We start from the raw sequence: 14,982 nt of genomic DNA on the forward strand, positions 1-14,982 counted from the left end.
GTTTCTTTTGCTGACATGTCGTGCTGATGTGGCTCTCACTGCAGTGAGTTTGTGAGTTAGTTTAATTACAGTATCTTTGCAACAGTGTAGTTTGAAGTGATTTGTTTCTTTTCTGAACCGTAGAATGGTGAATAGAACAAAGTAGTTGTGTGAATATACAAATATATATATTATACAGTGTGCTATGGATATGTCAATGGATAGTTGCAATATTTAAATAATACAGTGCAGTGGTCACAAACACGAGGACTGGAGCGTATACTGCACAATCTGAGTGTGAATTGAAAGTCTTTATACTGTAGCTGTGACTGAGCTGTGAACTGGATGCAGGTGTGTGTGATCTAGGAGTTGCAGTCCATGGCAGCCAGCCATATTTGTGGACCGCAGTGCAGGATGGGAAATGTAGTTTGTGACATGAGTGGACTTAACACTACCTTAATATGATCAAATACAGTTTACATGAAATGGATACATTTATAGAGGGAATCTTATGCTTTTCACAAATGGCCACTCAGCAAAGGAAACAAATGGGTGTTAAATTGAAACAAAGCTCACAGATGATACATTTTATGTTAGACTAAGCTAAAGACATTTACGCATTACTCCTAATTATACATATTTAAAATAAAGTGAACAAAATTAAAAGGTGTCATGTATGAAGGGTCTGAGTGATATTTTGAGTGTGGTTTACAGTTGTAAAGGGACAGAGGGTGCATGCATGTCTACCATTTAAACTAAACACTATTGTTGTACACATAAAAACAAATTCACTAGGTTGTTTTGAATAAAAATTAGTGGGATAAAAGAAACCAGAACTTTAAATACATGTCTAGATCTCAACTCAACCTCATTTACTGTATTGTTAGTTCTGTATTATTGGGATTATCACTCGATAACACAGATGGGATATTAACATGTTAGGTTAGTGTACATCACAAATAGTCCTAGACTAAAGGAGTTTTGTTTTTAATTCACCAGAAGGATATTGAGAAAGGAACTCAGGAAGGGATATGAATGAATCTTTGCCAATTGGGGTTGTATTTTTAAAGACAGCAGACTGGAGCTATGTGACGGATTTGACGGATTGGCTGGACGTGAGAGTGGAGGACCCCTTTGTGAAAGGTGTTGTCCCTTTGATTGGATAAGCTGAGATTACTTCATAAGGCTTTCATACTTGATAAGGCTTTCTAAAATTTTTGATAGGACACAGAGCTTTGGGATTGGACTATAATGATCTAATATAGTGGGATTTCCCTCATTTAATAAAGGAACAAGAAGATAAGTTCACGGAGACGAAATAATATCAGCTGCTAAATTCAAAAATACAGATTCCACACAAACAGATTCCACACAAACAGGGCCTTGTGATTTGTTTATATCGAACAATTTGAGTGCTCTGTAACCATCAGAAGTCTTAATATGTTAAAAACTGAACTCCTCATTTTGAATGGCTTTCTGCATTATTAAAATCAGTGTACAGTAAATCACTTGATAAGTATTCACCATTTTTAATAGGCCTTGATCTGTTGCATAAATTGAACATTTAATAATGGGTTTTGCAGTTGCGTGTTCCCAGTTGTCTGTCTCCAGTTTCCAAATTGGACAGTGATGGTGGCATCCCTCATCCTGAACTCGCTAACATACCTGGCACATTATGGGCTACATAAGGTTGAAGCACAGCAAGTAACATATACACTGTATTAAGCTAAAGTGAAGTATAGTCATCCTGTGTCCTGTAAACAATACCCTCCATCCTCAGAAAAGGATGAAGGAACATGCCCACTTAGTCTAGCATTGTTACAGCAAGCTGTGATAACAACTGTAATAAGTTCTGCAATACAACCCACCCAGTAACCAATGTTTAAGGCTGGAAGAAGATAGCATTTTACACAAAAGTTGCAAAATCAATGAACTAGTCATCCCAGTAGCTCCATTACTGCCTGATGTCCGTACTGTAACCTATTCCACTCCACAGGATATTATTTTTCTGTTGTCGAACTGTGATCAGCTCTTTTTCCAGTGTACCTACATGTGAGAGCTCAAGGCTGTTACTCCCCTTAACATTCCTAGATCAGAAGTACACCTGGGAGCGTCTCCTTCAGGGGCTGTGGACTCCCCTGCGGTTTACTCCTCTGTGGTCAGAGACTCCCTCGCACGCTCCCATGGAGCTGCTCTCGTAGTGCAGATCACTGGGAAAATTGCTCTCTCACACATTGATCTTACACTCATCACACCAGGTCATTTCTATTTTGAAAGAACAGGATACGAGGTTATTCGATGTGCCACCCAAAATGTAACTCTTAAACCTATTAGTGTGTCTAATACACCAACTGTAGAGTTGTGTTGCCTAATTAATTCTGTGGAGCCAGTCTCTGAGAACACTCACGATTGCCTAGCCGAAATTCATATTTCCTCGAGCTTAAATTTGAAATTTTTAGATGTTCTATCTGAAAGATTTTGTGTCTGAAATTTCACAAACATTATGAGCACCCTGCTCTGCCCAAGTGGCTGAATCAAAAGCCATCACTACAGAGTGCAAACCGGTTAAGGGTAGAATTGCTAATATATAGAGATAAATACTGACTCTGCTTATGCCCATGGATTGTGTCTTCTGTTTGGAGTTGTTTGAATGCAGTGAGGTTTTAGAATAAAACATTGGAACGCCACTTTAACATACCGAGCAAATAGTTAATTGAATTCTGATTGTACCTACTGCACTTCGCACTGTATGTATTTCAGATGGCCATGGTTTTAACCAGTGTGCGAGGGGTAAGGTAGGGGAAAGATAAAACAGCCAGAGGAATGATCTCTGTACTTACAAGCAACGGTGGATGATAATCTGAGTGTGATATTTGTGCTCAAAACAATGTCAGAAAGGGAAAATCAGTATCAAGAGGGCACATATCAATGCCAGAAAGGCCGTTTAAGCGCCTGGTGATAGACAGGTTTAGCAGATGGAGGGAGGCAGTGCATTCAGAAGACTGCTGGTACAGTGATTAAATTTTTTCTTTGACCAGAGAGGTAGTTCCTAGATCTGGCATACCATCTCAAGTTTGATCCAGTTGCAGAGGTCCAGTGGAGCTCAGAGGCAGACCTGCCAGGAGCGAGTTGCAATAGTAGTCCAGTATCAAAATGACAGGAGACTGAACAAGCACTTGAGTGGCCTGTGTGGATATAATGGTTGAATCCTTCCGATGTTGTGACATCAGAGAGTTGTCCAGGAAGATTGCAAGATACTGATGCGAGGATGAAAAGCAGTTCAGATTTGCCTGGATGAAGTTTCAGTAAAGCCAGATCTTGAAGGTTGTTCTGAGAGAGAGAGAGAGAGAGAGAGAGAGAATATTGACTACAGACAGTGTGTTAGAGGATTTTGGAAAGAAAAGAGAGGTGACACTGGTCAGTAGTTGTTGATGTCTGAGGGATCCAGTGTGGGTTTCTTCAGTATGGGTATAACCCTTGCCCTCTTGATTTTGCACTGCAATATGCCCCTTCCCTCCACTAACTATAGCTGCTTGACAATTTCTGTTGAATGATGTAAAGTCTTAATACCAGCACCCTGAATTTTTCTGTACTGACCAATATCTTTTCATTTAAATCCTTTGTTACAGACTACCAGGAACAGGGAGGGAAAAAAGTAGTTAGTTATTATTTTTATATTCATAACCCCTGGCAAAAATTCATCACACTGTGGAACCACACTCAGAGGATGCTCACCTAGATATTTTTTTACTTCTTAGCATATAAACAAATCACACATGACAAAACAATTTGATTTAATTTTTAATTAATGGCATATTTTTTTCCAGATAAAGTAGAGTAAAAAATTATGGAATCAACAAACACCACAATTAGTACTTTGTTGCTCCTGAATTCTTTGAGGCATGGCCTACACTAATAAAAACAATACTCTCCCTCAAGCTGGTTCCAACTTTCTCGAATAGTGGTTCACAGATCAGAGTTGCAGGATGGAGCCTGGTCACGGACCAGTTTTTAAATGTCCACCACTAATTTTCAATCGGACTGAGATCCGGACTGTTTGCTGGCCATTACATTGAGTTGCTCTGCCTTTCCTGAAGAAAAGCTTTAACTCTCCATCATTTTATCATCCTGAAAAATTACTTCACCAAACCTAGATTCTATCAATGGAATGAGGAAAAAAAAAAAAAGTGTCCAAAATTTTAATATACACCTGTGCATTGACTTGAGGTCCTGCCAGTCCTTACCGGACATGCAACCCCATATCATAAACGAGTGGGGAAATTTATTTTCTTCAGGCAGACATCTTTATATGTTTCAAGAGAACGGCACCAGACAAAAGTTCCAGCATCATCTCCTTGGCCAACGCAGATTCGTGATTCATCACTGAATATCAATTTCATCCAATCCTCCACACTCCATGATTGCTTCTCTTTAGCCCACTGTAACCTTGTTTTCTTCTGTTTAGGTGTTAGTGCTGGTTTTAGTTTGGCTTTTCTATACATAATTCCCATTTCATATTCAGCCGATTTCTTACAGTTCTGTCAAACGTTTACTCCTGTTTCTGCCCAATTGTTTTGTTGTGAATTTTCTATTTTCAAAAGCATATTGCTTTGAGTTTTCGATCCTGACATTTCCCGTCTTCCTTGGTCTACCTGTATGTTTTCCTTTTATAACCTTCACATTTTGGTTATACTTGCAGCAAATTTTAGACACTTTTTTGTTAGCTGACTGGGAACAACCAACATCTTTTAACATACTCCGTGTTGGATTTCCTTCATGAAGGAGTTTCATAATCCTTTCCATTGTTTCAATTGACAATTCTCTTGTTGGGTCATGTTTCCTTTCAAAAAGGAAAAAGGTTAAAGGTCTTTAAGGACTCTAAACTGAAAACTTATTAGCATTTTTAGACTTGTGCTAGTATTTGTTTTAGAAATGCAAATTACAAGGTGATTACATAAATGTGTCGTCAACACAGTGATTCCCTAATTTTTTCCTCTACTTGATCTGGGAAACAATATGCCATTAATTAAAATGTTTCACGAAGCCAAAATTTCCAGCTATTAAACAAAAATTGTTCTGTCTCAAATCTGATTTTTTTTTTAATATATATTTGCTACAAAGTAAAAAAAATAATAATAATAATTAAAAACTAAGTGAACATCCTCCAAGTGTGAAGATTCCATAATTTTTTGCCAGAAGTTGTATTAAAATACATACAACTATAAATAGTAATAATCTGAAATATCCAAGTCATCAATGAAACCATATATTTCTATTTCATATAGGCTACCATTTTTAAGATAAGACTCTTTTATTAATCCCTCATGCAGTAAATAAGGCTGTACACCAGGACTGGACTGGAACAAAAGTTCAGGCCTTTTTTTTTTGCTGCATTATACAGCATCCTCTTGGAGGGTGTCTTTTTTGTGCCCTTTTCCTTTCTGCTACACCGGTCTGATACTTGTTTATATGTGTTTATATGTACAGATACATTATTCTGTACAAATTATTTTTACTTTTATTTTTTTCAGTTTAGGCAAATGATTACTAACACTGTTGCAAGTCTAGTGGGACCAAACTTAATTTCTAGGAACTGCAGGATTTTAGCCCCTTGGCTTCACTGCAGGCAAAAGCAAGAAGAATCTCCTGATGGTCATTCTGGTCCTGCTATACACATCAGTTTTTAAACCACTTTCAAAGTATGATGCTGTAAATCTCTCACCTTTGTGTTTCTGGTAGATTTTCATCAACCATCTATAAAGAAATCCTCCAAACACTGCTACAACGAGTCCTACAATGAATCCTATAGGGAAAACTTCAGATGTCGTTATACAGGTTGGTTGAGTACTTCCAGGCTGAGTGTTGTTTCCTCTTGGTTCTGGCTCTAAAAAAGTAACACATATGCAGTTGAGGAAAAACTATTCCCCAGTGGAGAATTATCCAGGGCTAAAGAAAAAATCTTCGAGGCTACAGCCCTGAATGCCCAGACCAGGCATTCCCCTGAATCAGTCCAATAATAACTTTGATAAAATCACATTTTTAGTTGTTGTTTCACAGGGAATGTTTGTTATAAATTATGTTACATAAATACACACACGCACATATATTAACAATAAACACAATAGTAAACACAGACCATGTATCCTACTCAGTTATTTTTAGTTATTCATACTAGTATGAATGGATTATCGCTGAATGCGTTTATAAACCTTTGATAAACATGGTAAACATACCTGTACATGTTACACTCTTGTTGGATGATTCTTGGCGACGGTCATCATCAGCAGTACAGGAGAAGGTTACTACCCGGTTTGGTGTGAAAGATGCCCACAGCACTGATTCACCAGAATCTCCCTGATCGCTGCTCCAGAAGGACTCACTGAAGCCATGCTCAGGTTCCCAAGAAAGAGAAATTTTACTGTTCATTGATAAACAGCCAAGAGAGATCACACAATACCCTGAATCCAGAAAACTGTGCAGCAGACGTATGCTTGGTTTACCAAGTCGCTCTGAAAAAACACAAATATGCTATTTATAATGAAATCTCAATAACTAATATTCAATCTTTTTGTTACTGAGAAAAATAGAATTATAGCTTTTCCAGAACCAAAAATCTATCATCAATTTAACAGTTTATGAAATATCTGTCAATGTGATTTTTTTTTTTTTTTGTAAATATATGAAGTTCCCATCATTTCATAACAATGAATTACTCACCCTGAACAGAAAGCTGAACAAAACTGGTCTTTCTTCGAGTGGGTATTCCGTCTGTCAGCTCCACTCTGTATTTTAAAGCATCTCTGGATGATACATTTTTAATTGTTAAATGGCCTGAAGACGTATTCAGCTCAAGGCGTCCACTGAATAAGGGAAAACGTTCAACATTCACTTTTTTGCTCTGAAAGACTGCAATATTTGTTAAGTTTTCATAGATAGTCCAACGAATTGTACTAAGCGTCCATGAGGGATCAGCATCTGATGGCAAGACAACAGACTCGCCGATGTAACCCATAACATTCCTTACGTCCTCAACCCCGATTCCTGGAAGGAAAAAAAGAAACCTCAACAACTGATCCAATTATGTACCCTGACCAATTACAAATCAAAAAATGACTTATTCAAGTGTACAATGTGCTCCAGAATTATTGCCACCCCTCATAAAAATAAGCAACAATTATTGTATTTTTTTTTTTTTAAAAATTAAAAAAAAAACAAACAAAAAAAACATAAAAAGCAAAGTTTACTGACATCTGAAAGCACGAGATGACGCAAAAGAGCATTTCACTGAAACAGACGTTTTCACTCACATCTATGGCAATAAAAGTATATTTAAAATTAAATATATTATGTAGCAGCATAACAGCACATAAAAATATAAATATCTGGAGACAAATTACAGGAAAAAGTTCATTAGGTATGAATTAAGTGAGTTGAAAATAAAAAAGGTTTCACATGATAAGAGCAGAAAATAGATCTACGCCGTACACTACGGACACTGAGCACAGCACACAGGGAAACTGTATTTAGGCTCATTGTTTTAAGTGCCTCTGCCGTAGTCAAAGAAGTCTCTCACTCACCCATGCATCCTCTCTGATACCGTGTTTAAAATATGCCAGTAGCAAGAAATCCAAGCACAGACATGGTAAAAGATCATTTGGTCAGTGAAAAATAAGCCAGCTTTCATCAACAATAAAAATTATTTTTGAATATCCAGTCCCTCCTAAACATGGTGTGAGCTAAATGCATTGGCTTAATGCTACCAGCCTGCCCTCACTTTCTACTTTTTTTTTGTCTTAACTGAATGACTGGTCTTATTTGTCTTCATTTATGGCATTATATTAATTGCTTTCTTTATATTTTTGGCATATTTAATATTTCTTTAATTATGTGAAATAACTGGGTTTCACATTTTTTTAAATCCATATGTCTAATTGAAATAAATAAGCTATTTAAAATTTACAAAATCAATCAGTATATTTAAAAACCATCAGTAAATACTGCAAATTATTCAGTTTGAAGCCAGTCAGTCTCCTTGTATGTAAATTTACACAAATTCAGGAGCTCTGATAGGATACAAATTTTTTTTCTAAACTAACAGGATATACTCCTATGATCGATTTGTGAATAAATTTGTTCGTATCCAGCATGATAAGGCCCAGTGTTCTGCAATGATCATCTCAGTCTCCATATTTAAACCTGTGACAAGAATTGAAAAAATTGAAAAATATTAAGCAATTTATTTATTTTTTCCAGGGAGGAGTGGACAAAGATCTCTACAAGTGCCTAAAGTGTCTTAATGCCTAAAGCAATGTTAGGCATTAAGAGATTCTGTGATGTTATTCACTCCAGATCATGTAAGGAATAATACACTGTCTGGAGTGTTTAACTCCATTTATACCACAGTGATTTGTCAATGATTACAGTGTTTAATTTATTCATGAATAAAGCATTTTAATGGTTTATAGTTAGATTTAACATTGTGGTTTTCTCTCTGTGAGTGTCTCTCACACACACACACAAAAAACACAGCCTGTCATTCTATAGAGAAACTGGAAAGTGTAAACTCCTCTGTTCTGAAAAGTTTCCTGTGCTGGGAAATTTTTAAAAGCCCTGTGACTATTGCAAAGCATGGACACTCCAGACTAGTGGTGAGGCCAGAAATTGGGCAGCGGGTGGGCTTGGATAAAACCCAGGCTAACCCAAAAGAAAACTCAAATGCCAGCAGTTCTTTTGACCATTTTTAAGCCTAATTCACTTCAGTATACAACATGTCATCACAAATGGTAGTTGTTTACTTTCAAAGTGGCAAATACATCATTATTAATTCATATGAAAAATGTTCAGTTGTATTCATATGACTTTTGCAAGTTACCATTGTCAGGAAAACATTTCAGAGCTTTGAGCCATGACTGAATGAGCTACCGTTTGTAACCTAAGCCTATGTAGGTAATGTAAGGCACCAGCTGAACATGACTCATGTCCAAAACTGTAAACTTTAATTCATCAAATATCTCCTATAAACCTATTGACTGTAAAGAAAAATACAGAGGAGATATTAAGGTCAAATGATCCCAAAAATAATTTGTGGAAATATCTATTCACTAACATGAGACTGGCTACAAGAGTGCTTTTTACATGGACCAGGCCTCCAAAAAGGGGTCACACTGGTGCATTAGCAGGAGCAACATATATACACAACATGGAAGCCAAAGGGGCATATATGTTTGTCATACACGCAGACAGTAGGGCTGCAATGTCCTATGACTTCTGGGTCAGCTAGGCTCCATAAAACCTGCACATTTCTGATAATTTGGCACTGTTTGGGTTTATGCTATGTTGTATGTTCTCTGGATGCTCAAATGGCTGTTATGGGGTGGGCCAAATGGATTAGAGGTCACAGAAGCACTACTGAAAAAGTAGTTTAAATTAAATTAGATGATATCCCCATATATTTGATCTCACATACTGCATGTTTTCATATATTTATATACTGATTTGTGCTCATGAATGAATATTCTATGGTGCACTGTACACTCTCAGCAATACATAAAAGTTACAATATTTACACTGAATAGCCATATCTAAAATGGAGTAGCAATTTCTTATCTGGAACAGCCCAACAGCTTTGCAACAATTGACACTGCTCTTATAGTCGTCTTTCTACTACATTTTATCTTTTGAAGTAGTTATATTTCGCAAATATCTTTCATTTTTTGGGTTTGTCTAATTTATTTAGTACATAATTACATCAAAAACATACCCTAATTAAAAGTAAATAAATAAATAAATAAATAAATATTTTTTTTTAAACAGTAGAAGGATCTCTACTCACTTCCGCCTCATTTTCGCTACTTAGTAGCTAGGTAAAGATTAATTTAAAAGAATATTATATAAAAGTTGCACCTACCTTGATGGAAAAACACCATCAAACACATTACATGAATGGACACACTCGCAAACATCATTTTTCAGTAGGATGAAGTGTAATGTTTCAAAATGCCACCGCTCACAATGCTCGAGTTTAGGATCCGCAAATCAACTGGAAACCGCCCTCGGCTTACACGAAGTGAATGTGACATGATCAAAAATAGACCGAGATGTGACAAAGCCCCAAAATGAATATAATACTTGAAGCATAAAGACTGCAAGACATAAAAGCCAATATTTACTGATATATTATATATAATATATTTACTTATTTATTTATTTATTTTTACTAAAAACCTATTCAAGCAGGAGGTTTAGACTGTGTCATTATTTGTACTAAAATGGAGGAAGTAAACGGCGGGGGGGGGGGGGGGGGGGGGGGGAATGTGGTTTCCTGTCAGTTAGTATAAGATAGTAACTCATTTGCTGAAATAAAAATGAAACTTTTGTCATCAGTAATATTTCCACATTAATATATTTTTCCATGAAACCTCAGAATATTGACACTGTATAACATTTATCTTGTAGAATGTCCACAGCCTACAGGACGCACCTCTTCTAGATAAGAAGAGCTGCTTCATGACGTCAAACTAATGTAGCCTGTGTGTGAATGAACCATATAATATATAACATGGACTTATGTAGTGTAAAAAGCACAACACTGGCAAGTCTGCTTGCACGACATTGACAAGACCAAATTCATTAGCATGCTATGAATAGACACTTTTTATTCCTTCCTTAAATGGTTTGCTCCAGTAGCCTGACCTAAACACTGATTCATGGAGCTTTAAAATAAAACTGCATTTTCATCATATTTCTAAAAATATGAAATACAGTTTTATTTATAAAGCCACTGTTATGCTTGAACTGATTATATTTTGGAATTGATCCAAACAGGGTCAAGGTCACAGCAAGGTCAAATTCAGGGGTGCTGGTAGACTTTTTTTTTTTTTTTTAACTGCCCAGTAAAAGGTTGCTGTGCCCCAGTCAAATTTACCTGATAAAATCATTGTCTGATGATGATGATGATTATAGTAGAAACATCTGAAAATATGCTTTCCTATTCAATGGACATCATTTAAATCTTTTGAATTATTAAAACATGAAGGCTGATTGTAACTCTATCTGAAGCGAAAATATCCTCTGCATCCTCTTCAATTATAAGCAACCCCCCACTCCTCCTCCCTTCACTTTTCCCATGTGAAAAGCCAGACTTGCTGTCAGACAATAATTCCTAATAAGACATTGTACCTGAGGAGAGGTAACTACCAGGCTAATGCTCATAGCTGTGTTAATGTGCACTGAATTTGTATTAATTGAATGTTTACATCCTGTTTTTCTGATCTAAATTAAATTATTTGGTTTTAGATTTGATCGATAATGTTTGATTCTTGACTGCTAAAAGAATGCTTGCTTATCTCTGGCTTTGTGTCACAAACGATGTGATTTAGTCATTTTAGGGGGGTAGTTAGTAAGTTAACTCACAAAAATGCTAATCAAACACACCTGCCTGTAATTTGCAAGTAATCCTGAAGACTTTGGTTAGATGTTTCAGGTGTGTTTGATTAGGGGTGGAGCTAAACTCTGCAGGATCATATAGATATATATGATGAATTTGTGATGTAAAATAAGGAAATGCCTTAATGTTTCCATGTAGCTGTGAAGTTTCCAGCAACCACATGCATGTCAGACGTGCTCTCTGTAATGTGATAGTTCAAGCACTCTGTGCGTGAGTGGCAGTAAAAGGAAGTGGGGAGGAAAACAAGAAGTACACGAGACATTTTAGACAAGGCTACACCCTAATGTACACAAACTGGTGCGAAGTATGTGCACCCACTGTCTGATACGTGTTCAGCTACTTGACCTACACCTTTAACAGGTGCATAAAATCAGGTATACTGCCATGTAGTTTCAATCACCATGTGCTGAAGGCTGTGGGCCTCGCTGTGGGAGACTTGTAAAGGGAGTTGTCTGAATTATAAGGCAAGCAATGGGAAAACTTTGTGTGCCACCAGTGTGTGTCCGTGAGAGAGAGAGAAAAAACAACACGAACCCCCTCACACTACCACGCACTACATGAATATGATAGGCCTATATGAGCGTAGGTCTGGTCTGATTGGAATAACGTGTTTTGACACACACTGAGCTGTAAGCCAGGTTTGAGCTGTAGTTTGCATCATTTTTCCGTGGTGCAGAATTATTTTTTATTTTTATTTTTTTTAAAAGACGATCGGAACATTGCGATGCCCAAAATTACACAAAACACTTTCCTTCCTTATTCTGAAGGAATCATTACCTGGTACATGAACTAGCTTTTCCCCCAAAATGTAAACAAACAAACAGTTAAAAGGGACCTTGATCATTTTTTAAGAGTTTTTTTAAAATAAAAAAAAAAGGAAAAAAAAAAAAAACCATGTAGTAAACACGTTGAATGTAAAGATGAACATGTAGAGAAGTATGATGATGTAAAGCACAGTAGAAAAATGTTTAATTACAGTAGTGTAACAAGGCCACGATTTGCAGGGTATTGAGGTCTATGAAGCAGCCGTCAACTTTGCAATTAATTTTAGCGGTTATGATAATTAGACAAAAACACCCAATGTGTTTAGATTGCTGTACACACACACACACACACACACACACACACACACACACACACACACACACACCCTGTAGCCTTACGTATGGGTTTTGGGCGCCAGATAGTCTAAATAACCCTCACTTATAATTTGGACATCACTCAGCGGGGAAAAACAGTAAACTACTCAAAAGGGAAGATCATCATCATTTCCTGTTCATGCAATAGATGTAAGAAAAAATACAGATCTCTTTCGTTCATAGCAAACGAAATAATCAAAAAATAAAATAATAATAAAAAAAGTTCCCATACGTAGGATTAATATGCGAAACAGTAAGGAAATAAGCATCCATTCATAACACACACACACACACACACACACACACACACACACAGAAATAGTTAACCGCAAAATAATTCACCAAAACAAAACAAAAAGTTGTTCACATTAATAGCAGTACTTTAATGGCGGTGATTTAGGTATAGGGGAGTTCATGGACTTGAAAACCTGGGAAAACGGCGGTCAGATTCCGTTTAACACTCGGAATTCTTTTATTTACAGTAACACCCAATGATTTGAGCAAACTGGTTCTCCACAAAAGTATTAAAAGAAAGGATCTCAAACCTGTGACGTGCACACATCCGAACCTTCAAAGCTCCGCTCGCTCGTTGATTCACCTTGGCAGAATATTCCAGAAGTGTTCGCCAGTTGAATGGTGCCTGGCAACCGCACACCTTCATTTTCACCAGTCCCACCTGCCTCTCATTCCGCCTCCCACTTCCTCTCACCTAGTCACCTGTTGTTTTTATAGCTTCCGAAAACCACAGCCTTTCCTTCAATTTTTTTTCTTCTCTTCCGTTAAGATAGAAAACTCAGCATAATTCTTAGGCAGAGTATACTTAGATAGTTTATTTGTACAAATTATTATTTTAATTTTTCTTTTTTTTGGGGGGGTGGCTTTGTTAATTGTAACACCACGGAATGGACTGGACTCCGCCTCTGCGTCACTGTGCAGCTATCCGTTGCACCCCCACAGAGGACAGTGTATGGGATCAATTGCCCTTCAAAAGTATTGCGATCACGGATCGAAAAATAATAAGCGTGAATCGAACATTTAAAAACACAAGCAAAATTTGAATCGCGCACAAATTCGTTTTCCTTGGAATAAATGAGGGCGGGTTTTAGCATCACTATTGGTCCACTGCAGCTCCTCCTCTAACCAATCAATCCAAGAGGGGAGATGACGTCACTTCAATGCGACTAGTGCATCGAATTCAGTATCAAGGGAATCAGTCGTCACCACATTAATAAAGCCGTACCAACAGCTTTTCTGGTTTACCCTCACCGTTCTGTGCCCAGTGCCCTATTTATGTGGAAGTGCTAATAGTTTTGAACATCTGAAGGACAAATAGGATGTTCTTGAGTTAAAGAGTCATAGCTTAAATACTTATATCGATGTGGTATTTCAGTTTTTATTTTTAATAAGTGTGCAATAATGTGTTGCCATAGTGGTACATTGTGGAATGGAAAAATACATTTTACCATAAGATGACAACATTATAAAAAGTGAATGAATAGCCTACATAGTGAATGCACAATATAACGTTTTTTTCCTCATTATACTTGCATGACTCCGAATGTTAAATTTTATTCATCAGACAGAGTACTAATCAATATCATGCTATTTGTGCAGATAAAATATAAATAATCCAGGTCCAGAGGCAAGCGCTGCATGGCTTCCTGTAGTCGTGATAAAAGTCTCTCTAAAAGCAGCCTTAGCACTGACTGAATATACACAAACTGTTCTGAAGTTATCAAAATAATTTAAACCCATCATTTAATCCCTTGCACCGAAGTCAAAATCCACAAAACAGACATGTCTTCTGCCACCCACTAACTATACATTTATGTTAAAATGTTGTAATCGTCCAGGATTTGCTGCCTGACAGTTATCCATCTTTCTTCACTTGTCAACACAACAGGTATGAGTCGCATTGGAGTGACGTCATCTCCCCCTCTTTGATTGATTGGCTAGAGGAGGAGCTACAGTGGACCAATGGTGACGCTAAAGCCCGTCCTCATTTACTCCAAGGAAAACGATTTTGTGCGCGATTCTAAAAAACTTTGAATTCATGTTTCAGTTTTGTGCAATATAACTCTGCATGGTTTTTAAACGTGTATTATTTTTCGATCCGTAACCGCAATTCTTTTGAAGGGAAATTGATCCCATAAAAGTGAGCCTCATGTGGGAAAAGTTTGCACAGATCTGAATTTAGGCGACATTTGTATCAAATAAATTTGTGACAGAATATAAACAAATGCTTTAACGTCATTTTAACTTGTGTGCCTTTTAAACACATTGCGTGATACTTATTTCGACACCATTTACCCCACCACATGCCGTGTTTCTGTAGCTGTGAAGTCGGTTTCTTGTAAACCCATGCTTTCAGATTTGCAGACTAATACTGTCAGTTCCAGCACGCTGTATGCTGTGCAT

General features: G+C 37.1%; 1 protein-coding gene across 3 annotated transcripts; it reads right to left on the reverse strand.

The window, feature by feature from the left end:
- Nucleotides 1-756: 756 nt before the first annotated feature.
- si:cabz01074946.1 (uncharacterized) lies at nt 757-13,272 on the reverse strand. Of its 3 annotated transcripts, none has more exons than XR_008386346.1 (5): nt 13,110-13,272; nt 6,697-7,020; nt 6,213-6,488; nt 5,702-5,863; nt 757-3,309 (listed from the first exon to the last, which is right to left on the reverse strand). XR_008386346.1 is itself a non-coding variant. In XM_053629632.1 (5 exons), exons 1-5 carry the CDS (start codon nt 9,942-9,944, stop codon nt 3,282-3,284), a joined length of 885 nt encoding a protein of 294 aa, XP_053485607.1. In that variant the 5' UTR covers nt 9,945-10,156; the 3' UTR covers nt 757-3,281. The 3 variants fall into 3 exon arrangements, 2 of the variants coding, with proteins under 2 accessions (XP_053485607.1, XP_053485608.1); XM_053629632.1 differs by lacking the exon at nt 13,110-13,272 and adding an exon at nt 9,887-10,156 and having other exon boundaries at nt 757-3,346; XM_053629633.1 differs by lacking the exon at nt 13,110-13,272 and adding an exon at nt 9,887-10,155.
- Between the last annotated feature and the right edge of the window lie 1,710 nt (nt 13,273-14,982).

This window comes from Ictalurus furcatus, chromosome 7 (assembly GCF_023375685.1).
Source record: "Ictalurus furcatus strain D&B chromosome 7, Billie_1.0, whole genome shotgun sequence".
Taxonomy (NCBI): Eukaryota; Metazoa; Chordata; class Actinopteri; order Siluriformes; family Ictaluridae; genus Ictalurus; species Ictalurus furcatus.